This window comes from Pinus tabuliformis, chromosome X (assembly GCF_031772625.1).
Source record: "Pinus tabuliformis cultivar Carrire ecotype Pingquan chromosome X, CPIR1, whole genome shotgun sequence".
Lineage (NCBI taxonomy): Eukaryota > Viridiplantae > Streptophyta > Pinopsida > Pinales > Pinaceae > Pinus > Pinus tabuliformis.
The window spans coordinates 531,482,813-531,493,378 of NC_142308.1; the positions used below are offsets into that span (position 1 = coordinate 531,482,813).

Here is a 10,566-nt window from a genome sequence, read left to right on the forward strand (position 1 = left end):
GTATACTACTCCATCAACATTGTCAGTAAATTCTTCAAAAAAAATATTTTCTATGAGTCATGTGGCAGGTTGCTCCTGAATCAAGCAACCAATCATTTTTCCAAGAAGCAAGTGAAGCATTCAATAAATCTTCATTTACTCCAATGTTACATTGTGCCTCAACATAGTGAGCAGATTTAGATGCTTTACCTTTGTCTGTATCATCAATTTTACCTTTCTGTTGGTTTCTTTTCTGCTCAATTTTGTCCCATGGTAGCTTGCATGTAGAGGCATCATGTGATCCATTTCTTTTGCAACGAATGCAGTGCAAATCTACCTTTTCTCCTTGAGAATGTGTGCCCCCCCCTGCCTTTGAAATATCTTCCTCTTCCTCTTCGACCACCTCTTCCTCTTGAAGAATCTTGAGCAGGATGCTTTTCTTTATGAGCAAGGCACACAACCTCTTCAGAAGATTCAGGGGCTGTCTTCTTTCCAAAAGCTTTCTCTCTTTTAGCAAACATTTTCACAAGAGAGTCAAAGGTGATGTCTTTGAGATTACCATTTACTTGCAATGACTCAAGATAATTGGAGTAAGTAGGATAAAGTGCCTTGAGAAAAGCGATAAGAGGAACATCCAATTCAACTTTAGTGGATTTGATATCATGCATTATAGACTTTACTTCAGATGCAAGAGCAAGAGGATCATTATTTTGCAGTTCAAGAGTGAAGAGTTTAATCATGATTTGAACAACTTCAAGTGCAGAATGTGAGTCATAGAGTTCTTTAAGCTTTTGTAAGGCTTCAAAGGAAGTTGAATATGATGAAATATGGCGACTCACCTCTTCATTTATAGATGCCGTGATTAATGCATAAGCTTTGCTATTCTTGTTTTCCCAAATGACGAGCTCTTTGTCTAACGTAGGCAGTACTGGTTCATTGTCTCCGTCTTCGACACACACTCCTTTCCATAGCTCATTGAAAATGAGGGTGTGTTTTATCATCCGAGACCATTCAGGATAGTTCTCCTTACTAGTGAAAACTATTCCCACCATGGATATGATTGAATGCATGCTGTAACAAAAAAAACTTCTGCTGCAAAACTTTTACTCTTAATGGAAAAAAATATAGTTCTGATGTGATTGGACAACAAACTCAAATTGACAGAAAATGTCAATACCCCAGAGATATATATCGGCCGCACTATTCAAAATATATATGGGTTTCTTCTTCCTTTTTTTTTTGAACGAACACTAGATTTTATTTTTTACTTCAGGTATCAACAAGACATCCATAGGAAGAGCTACAAACATATGCAAACATTACAGTATTGCTTAGGTGTATGCCTTAGCAATATCGAAGTGTCTTGCAGGTGCAAATGTTTTAATTTAAGAGCCCTATGGCGAAATGCCACAATCCCAATTTTAATTTCAAAATGAAGAGCGAAACCCAATTAAGATTATAACCCAATGTTGAGATCTTCAAGAGGCCGCATGCAAGTCATTAAGAACAGATTCAATTTTAGAGAGAAATTCCATTTCTTCAAATATTGTCCGTCAAGCAAAGAGACTACCCCACATCTCCACCAGTAATCGAGCCTCCGTTGATGTGTCGCTAGTTCTATAGACACCGCAGAGATAGTGAACACCTGCAATCAGATTCGAAACCCCCAATGAGTCCCTAATGTCAGAGAAATGCATAATGGTATTATAACCACGAGGAGGAATACAGGATGGAGATGGAGAGTTGCAACCCAAGACACAGATGATTTTGAAGGCGGAGACAAGGAGGAATATGGGAAGGAGATCTCTGCAAAGAAGCTTTGCTATCACAGTTGGTTCCGAAGAGAAAGCTATGGAGTTATCAGAAGAGTACACTGATAATTCTAATGGAGCTTCATCAGACTTCTCTAGAAGTTATTTTGGATAGCCAGTTGATAGTACCAGGTTGGAATCCACGCGAGCAGAGAATCAACACCTGAAACGCCAGCTTCATGATAAGGAAAAATCTTTGAACAAATACAAGAATGAACTTGTGGTTATGGAATTGGAGCGACAGCGCTTTGAATGGCAGCGTTCAGGCTACCAACGTTTATGAACAGATAGTGTTTTGAATGGAGAGACAACGCTTTGTATGGACAATGCTTTTGAATGGGGAGACAACGCTTTGAATGGACAACTCTTTTGAATAGAGAGCAGAGGAGCAGAGGAGCAAAATCGGGAGTTACAAAGGGCATAAAAGCTAAAAAAATGGAGCTGGCTCTGATACCATGTCAGGCCAGGCAGTAACTCCTCAAGGCAAAATGATTGGTATGTATTATTCCATTAGGTAGGTCTTCACTATATACATGAGGGAGAGACTGTTCAGTTCATCTCCCGATGACTGTTCATATTACTTATTTATCTATTTACATATATTCACCCAATCATGAGGATTAGGTGTACCATAAAGTACAATCAAATAAATAAATCATATTTTGCTATTGAAACTAAAGGAAAATGTCACAGGTACTCACTAGGTAAATCTTTGCATGAGGCCATAGTAAGGCACTCAAACCGTTACTCGGACAGAAATCTCTCCCATGTTCAGGCTCAACTTGCTTGTCTTAGACATCAAACCCGAGTCTGTAGCAGCCTTGGGGACTAAATCATGAAATTGGGAGCAATAAAATGAATTGAAAGGTAATTCACATTGGAAAGGAAGTAGTCGGGGTATGTTGGGCGGAAGGGTACGTAGTGGAGCTTCAAACTTGAGTGTTTGAAGCACCTACCTTATTTTGGTTCTTTTCTTACACTCAGCATGACAACACCAAAATCCAACCACCATTCGTTGATTCGTTTCTTCTGCATCGAACTCACCATTTAATTTATTATCTGCAGCCTCCAGTAGGCAATTTTTGCCATACAAATCCCATACCCATTCTATCAATGACCAATATGTGCCAGACCCGTATAATGTGGGTTTTCCACAAGCTATTTCTAGGGAAATGACTCCAATGTTGAACATATCCCTATCTGCATTAGCTACACCCGACATAACATACTCTACTGCAAGGTACCCTCGAGTACTACTTAGTGCAGTGAAAAGCGATGTATGGCCATTCTGTATTATGCGAGCCAACCCAAAGTCACCTAGCTTCGCCTAGAACTCTCAGTCCAACATTATGTTGTTTGATTTTATATCTTGATGTACCACTCACTGTTTAAATTCATCATGGAGATACATGACAACCAGATGTTGGAAAGGCAGAGGAGACAAAACACAAATTCACACACAAAACACACGAGTTGCGTCTCTTCTATTGATCACAAAAAACTTGATTACTTACAATTAACGCGGCGAAGGGTATTTAAACCTTTTCGTCTAGCGACTCGCCTAAAATATGTTGACATGTAACCACACACTAAAAGTAGTTTATCACTTAAATCAACTTGACTCAACGCTCAATGCTCAACACTCAACACTCAACACTCAGTTAACTGACTCTCTAATTTTAGCCAACTCCTCATGCCAGAGCAATTAACTTATTTTAACACTCCCCCTTAATTACGACCGCTAAACTAAAAAATGACTCATGACAACTCAAACATGCTTGCTGGTCTATGTCTCAACTAGGCTTACAACACCCAACTTTCTTCTATGAAACTCAAACACATATTTTGCTAATGACTTAGTAAATATATCAGCCAATTGATCACTAGATTTACAAGGCTTCAAATGAAATCTCCATTGCTCACAAGTTCTATAATAAATTGATATCTAGTGTTAATATGCTTTCTCTTCTGATGAAACACACTATTATTGGATAGTGCAATCGTTGAGGTGTTTTCACAATATGTTGTTGCTTATCCTTGTAGGAGTTTTGTTGATCACATAAATAGCACATGCAACTGCTTCTGCCCAATACTCATTAGACAAGTTTCTTCCTTTCAACATGCTTCTTTCCATATTCATAATGGTTCTGTTCTTTCTCTCTACTACACCATTTTTCTGCAGAGTGTATCTAGTTGTAAATTGTCTTCAGATTCCATGTTGTTTCAGTAATCATGGAATGCCTTTGAATGATATTTTCCACCACGATCTGACCTCAATACCTTGATCTGTCGATCACTTTGGTTCTCCGCTAAGGCTTTGAATTCTCTAAGCCTTGCAAAAGTTTTAGACTTCTGCTTCAAGAAGTAAACCCAAGTATTTCTGTTATAGTCATCAATGAAAGTGAGCAAGTAACTACTTCCACCAATCGACTGTGTCCCTATAGATCCACAAAAGTTTGTATGCACTAGCTCAAGAGGTTTCTTTGCATGGTACACATCTCCCTTTGGAAAAATTTCACGGTGTTGCTTTCCCAAAATGCAACACTCACAAGAACTAGCATGTTCTTTGATGGGAGGTAATCCTTTGACTGTTTGTTTCTGTTGCAACAATATTAACGTAGAAAAGTGCAAGTGTCAAATCGAATGTGCCATAACCAATAATCATTAGAACATGCAACTGTAAAAGAACTAACCTGATCACCGTAATTCATAGTTAGAGGAAAGAGTTTGTTCGTTGCCATTTGCACTTTCACTATCAGCTACTTGCTTGGGGGCTTGTCATATATAACACATTCTTGACCTTCAAAAATAACTTTGTATCCTTTCTGTGTCAATTGACCAACACTTATCATATTATGTTTGAGACTAGGAACATAATATACCTTTGAGATTGTCTGCGGCTCCCCCTGCTTGGTCAGAATGTTGACCACTCCTTTTCCATCTTCATCCATAGTCCTGTAAGTCCCTAACTTTACCTCTGCTTTCACAGATTGATCCAAATTTGCAACCCAATTTTTGTTTCCTGTCATGTGGTTACTGCAACCACTATCCAATAGCCACACGTTATGAGAAGATTTATGCATGGTATGACAAGCTTGGAACATGGACTTAATACTCTCTGTAGCGACATTAGCTCTCTAGTTCCCTTAATCAACTATTTTCTTCCTGCAATCACAAGCATAGTGACTAAATTTATTACAATAATAACATCTCACATTTGATTTGTCAAATCTTTGATTATTGCTAAATTTTTTGTAGTTTCTTCCACTTTCATGTTCAAGCTCTTCTCGTCCATCTCTTTGACCACCATATCTTTCGCCTCATGCTCTGTCTCTCAATCTACTTCTACCTCGAACTTTGTCTCTTGAAATAAAAACCTGACTTTCGAAATTGGTTTCTAAAGTGGAATCCTTATTTCTGTGTATCGTTGCCTCATGCGATAGAAGTGATCCCATCAACTGATCAATTGTTAATGATGCCATACCTTTGGCTTCTTCTATGGATGCTACCGCAACATCAAATATGGTAGAAAAAGATATGAGGACCTTCTCAACAACTGTTTGATCTATAATTTCTTTACCATAAATTTTTAACTGATTTACGATAGTTATGATGCGATCCATGAAAGAATCGATGTCCTATGTCTCCTTCATCTACAGACTTTCAAAATCTCTCATAGTATTCTACAACTTAAAAATGTTGACTTTAGTCATACCTTTATTGTTTGTCAGCAAAGTATCCCATGCTTCCTTTGCTGAAGACATGATCATATTCTTTTGGAACATTTTTCGATCCACTCCCTGTTGGATAAGCTGCAATGCTTGTGCATTCTTCTTTTTGCCTTTTTCAATAGATCCATCTCTGCATTAGTAAGAGCTTGTTCTGCTTCTTCAGTTTTAGGTTCTGAAAACTCAAACTAGACAAAATCCCAAACATCATGAACCTACAACGTGGTCGACATCTTAATGGCCCACACGTCGTAATCTTTCCTTGTAAATGGTAGGAACAGGGTTAGAAATTTGAGAAAACCATCTTTCTTCAAAAATTTCTCTTTAAAAAAATCCTCTTTTTCTAAAAACAAAAATTATAAACCCCTTTTCAATAAAACCATTAATTTTTTTTTTTTTATATTAAAAAAACACTTTATAAATCACTCCCTCTCAAACCTTTATAAAAACTTTAATTAAAAAAACCAGAACTCACACTCACACTTTTTAAAAGGCTCTCATAAAAACCTTCACGTTACTCTTTTCGAAAACTTAACAACCTAATATGAGTCAAATATTACCACGTGACTTTTCTTAAGCTTTAAAGTACTCCTTTGAAATCTTACGGGACTCCTTTGAAATGTTAACGGTGTTCACCCTAACGCGTTGTTTGGCTTAAAATGTATGTGTGCTAATGCCCCTCACGAAAGTGAAGTCCCGCGTTAGTCTCACAACGCTACTAATATAATTTTGACTCACGTGCACGTTAAAACCAGCAAGTTTGCAACGGTTAATGTGGTTTTTCGCTGAGCCCTTGTGTGTTATAATGCCCTGTATACCATTGTAAGGTGTGTTAGAGCTTAAACACCGTGAAAAAAATAGATTTCTCTTTTTACACAAATCGCTGTTAATTCATTTTCCCTAGCTCTTTGTAACTTTTCTCTGATACCAATTAATTGGAAACGCAGAGGAGACAAAACACAAATTCACACACAAAATACATGAATTGCGTCTCTTTTATTGATCACACAAAATTTGATTACTTACAATGAACTCAGTGTAGGGTATTTAAACATTTTCGACTAGCGATTCGCCTAAAATATCTTGACATGAAACCACATATTAAAAGTCATCTATCACTCAACTTGTCTCAACACTTAGTTAACTGATTCTCTAATTTTAGCCAACTCCTCATACGGGAGTAATTAACTATTTTAACACGAGAGCCAAATCACATGCTATTTTATATCTTACCTTCCATTCCCAGATCTGGTCCTATTGAGGATCTGAAGAGGTATTTGTTGAGACTTCCATTGGCAATGAACTTGTAAACCAGTAGAAATTTGTTGGGTCTTTTGGTGACACCATCCCAACAGTAGAATCAAGTTGTGGTGCCTGAGCTGACCAATAATGGTGACTTCTGACAAATACCCTTTGCTTCCTTGCCTTGATCGCCCAGAGATCCGTTTCACAACGACAATTTTCCTAGAATCCTTGAGAATACCCTTGTAAACACTTCCAAACCCTCCCTTGCTCGGCTTTTGGTCTTCGTTAAAGTTATTGGTGGTAGTCTTGAGCTCCTTATAGTTATATTCACGTGCACGCCAACCCTGTACGCCTAAATCTATTTCACAGCCAAGAGTTATGTTACTATGTGACCTGTAAGACCTGCCTTTCATGTGCCTTATTACATAGCATAACAACACGAGAAACATGGTCGAGACTGCAACTGTTGGACACCTAATCCTAAAGGGTTAGTGTGGAAGCTGAAAAGACTAAGCAGTGCAAGAGACCTTGGGATCTGAAACCCAAGAGTCATATGTTGTACTATAAATGTATATCTGATGTTAATAAAAAGATGTACTCACTGATTTATCTTTCACATTGTCTTGTTATCCATGTGTGTTTAACATGGTATCAGAGCCACTTGTTTTTCTGTGGCCTGTTATGTGCATGTCAGTCCTGGCCCTCTGCCATATTCTTTTCCAGCGCTCCTGATATGCTGCCTCTGCCATATATAACGTCTCTGTCCTGCGTTGCTCTGCCTCTGCCTGGGATATGCTAGTAATTGAATATCGCTGCTCTGTCCTGCGCTGCTCTGGGCCTGACACTGACATCTCTGTCGCTGTGTACGTTTTTGCTGGTAACGCTACTCCTGATACTGTCCCTCTGAGCATGAATCTTTGAATGTATCGCTGCCCCTCTCCGCGCAGGAATACCTGACATACCGCCAGCAAGGAATACCTGCCATTGAATGCATAGAAGCGTTTTTTTTTAGGGCATACCAGAATCATTCGTTCAAGCGTCGGCTTTTCTGCAACGCCGGGAAAAGTTTGATGGCCCTTGCGCTACCTTGTTTATGGCTCTGAAGTTCATTATGCCAATCCTCACAGGTCTGAGGTTTAGTAAACACCGTTCTCTGTCCCAAATCCGAGCCTGCAAAGGAGACTGTTCTTACTGTCCAGAAGTCTGCTCCTTTCCGAGCTTGAAGGATTGAAATCTGAGCCACTGTAGCTATCACTGATAAAAAAAAGAATAATTTTTCACCGGTTTATCACTGATCCAATCCGAGCTTTATCCAAGGTGAAAATAGTCTGAGGTTTTGGTCTACGTCTAGTTCCATTTTGTTACTTTCAAGTCGTAGATCTGGTTTCTTGCATGAACTAAATTTGTATAACGTGACAAGTGCTCAAAAGAAATATGCTCACGTCTGTAATAACGGACCTGCAATAATAAAGCTTGCCACGAAAGAACTGGGCGCCAGGCGGTTTCTAAGCCACTGTCCCTCAGACGAACGCAGAAGCAAGACCCTGAAGGCCATGACCTGCGTCGAGCATTTGATGTGAAAGCTCTTTTAGGGAGGGCACTATTTTGGATCTGAGACAGCGAGGAGGTATTGAATTTATTATTTTGAGCTGCAGTCTTTCTCATAATTGTCTTGACTTCAAACATGTCGTGGAGTGCGGTGTGAGGGCTCAGTCCAAATTCCTATTTCAAAGAGATGAATTTGAGATTTGATCGTTGGACGTTGCTCATACATTCGTTCGAAGCCGAGCTCTTGCAATCGTTAATTATCTGCTTTGAAGACCTCGTTCCTCTGCTTTAATGACCATTGATCGGAGTTTAAATGTGCCTTGGCTGTTTACTACATCAATTATAATGTGCGATACCTTGTGTGGTGTCAAAATTCAAGGTTTATATGTGTTCGTTTGGCATTAATTCTTTGTATGTTGGAGCTAAGTGTGTTGAACGTTGAAATTAAAACAAGTCATCGTTGCAGAAGTTAGTTGATTTTTGGAATAAAGATATGTAATCGAAGTTGCATATTGAAGGATGTTACGCAAGGCGTTCCTTTACTGTTCACGACAGCATTGGCGACATCGTTGGCTTGATTGAATTGTGCAGGAAATTTATCCCACTGATTCGATCTTGTATTAAAAGGCGGCCCCAAAGTTGGCTTTCACAGAGCTGGAGTAATTCTCATTTCTCATCCACCTACAGCTTCAATGCCCATTCCATTTCGTGTTTGTACATTTTTAAGCTATGTGTTTTTTCTATCGAATTCCATGGCTCCGCTATTATGAATGTTATCCGAGTTCTGTTATTTATTTGGATTTGGAATCCCATCTGTTTAGTCAATTTAGTGTTATCTAAATTGCTAGTATTTATTGTCAACCCGGGGCTCGTACGCTGATGAAGTGAGGGTGTACTATATGTACTTAAGTAACCTCTTAGAGTTTTTCTTATTGTTGGGGGGTGTTGTTGTGGTTAATTATGTTCCTAAGATGGAGTGAGAATTTATAAACAAGTGAGTGATGGTGTGTGTGTAGAGTGAATTCTAAATGAGTGGAAGTGTGTGTGGAGTGATCTCTAACTAATTGCTTGAAAGGAAATGCTTGGAAAGAATAAATGAATTGAAATGACTTGAAATAAACTTGAAAGCAAATGACCACTACCAATGGCACTAGACACCGTTCAAGTTGCTGCTAATAAAAGAAAAGAGAATCACTTTTAAAACCCAAGAATAAAGATGATCTCTCTCTAACTCGATACTTCAAAGCACATGTACTGTGTAAAGCACGGAAAGAAAGTAGCTTAAGTGGAATTTATAAAAGTGAGAAAAATATGCTTGAAAGACTAATGATAATAATTTGCTATTTCTAATTCTCTACTTCAGCCATATGTACTATGGAAAGCATGATTAGAAAGTAGTGAGGAAATAGTCTAGGAAGCACTTTAAAATCAAAACTTTTACTCTAAAGACTAGTGGTAATGATTTACTCTTTCTAACTCGATGCTTCAAAGCACATGTACTGTGTAAAGCACGGAAAGAAAGTAGCTTAAGAACAGTCCAAAAAGTACCCAAACAAGCTGCAAGTTAATGATATTTTGATCTTAAAAGATAGTAATTTATGATGAAGATCATTCATGTATGTTAATAGCTCTTTGAGAAATAAGATTAAAAACTAACTATAAAGACAAAGGCAGCACTTGAATTGTCAACTTCAAATACCATTAGCTGTAAAGCAAACACAACACATATAAAAATAAATCCCGGGCTAAAAGAAACCTGCAAAGAAATAACACTGATCAGCTGAAAAGAAAGGAAAACAAGTAAATGAAACTATACATGCTTAAGGAAATAAATAAGAAAATAATGAAATACTGCACATAAAATACTTTACAAAGGCTGGGATGAGCAGGGGCCCTCTGTTCATTCAGCCACAAGAAAACTCAGAGATCTGGAAACTTCAAAACGGTGCTATATCTATTCCTCCATTTGCAAAAAGTTTACAAAACAGAGTGCTGGAATAGCACTAGAAAACAGAGTTCACAAAAGCTTCTAAATTCAACACAAGTGCAGCAAATTACAACTAATGAAAAGTTCCTTGAGCGTACGCAGACGCATCAATTTATAGGAGTTTCTAAGATAGCCTACTCGTACAGCTAGTTAACAGAAAAACAATAAAACGGTATGCGTATTAAAAGTCCTTTGACACATCACGGCTGCGTGGACGAGTTTAGTGGTTCTGTCGACATGGATAATAAATCCTATGTTGGATTGCGTC

At 38.2% G+C, this 10,566-nt stretch overlaps 1 protein-coding gene across 1 annotated transcript; it reads right to left on the reverse strand.

Moving 5' to 3' along the window:
* Window positions 1–1,532: 1,532 nt before the first annotated feature.
* Window positions 1,533–7,176, reverse strand: LOC149141068 (L-type lectin-domain containing receptor kinase IX.1-like). Its single transcript, XM_089451140.1, has 4 exons — window positions 6,823–7,176; window positions 6,257–6,328; window positions 2,769–3,117; window positions 1,533–1,624 (listed from the first exon to the last, which is right to left on the reverse strand). The coding sequence occupies exons 1-4, from the start codon at window positions 7,174–7,176 to the stop codon at window positions 1,533–1,535; spliced, it is 867 nt and encodes a 288-aa protein (XP_089307266.1).
* Between the last annotated feature and the right edge of the window lie 3,390 nt (window positions 7,177–10,566).

What these genes read in the sequence shown, in the direction of transcription:
- LOC149141068 (XM_089451140.1), bottom strand. Translation starts at nt 7,176, where the DNA reads ATGAAAGGCAGGTCTTACAGGTCACATAGTAACATAACTCTTGGCTGT. An exon ending in AAATTTCTACTGGTTTACAA is followed by an intron (nt 6,329 to 6,822) that starts GTTCATTGCCAA and finishes AATGGTATACAG; the next exon opens with GGCATTATAACACACAAGGG. An exon ending in TTGCTGGTTTTAACGTGCAC is followed by an intron (nt 3,118 to 6,256) that starts GTGAGTCAAAAT and finishes TGAGAGTTCTAG; the next exon opens with GCGAAGCTAGGTGACTTTGG.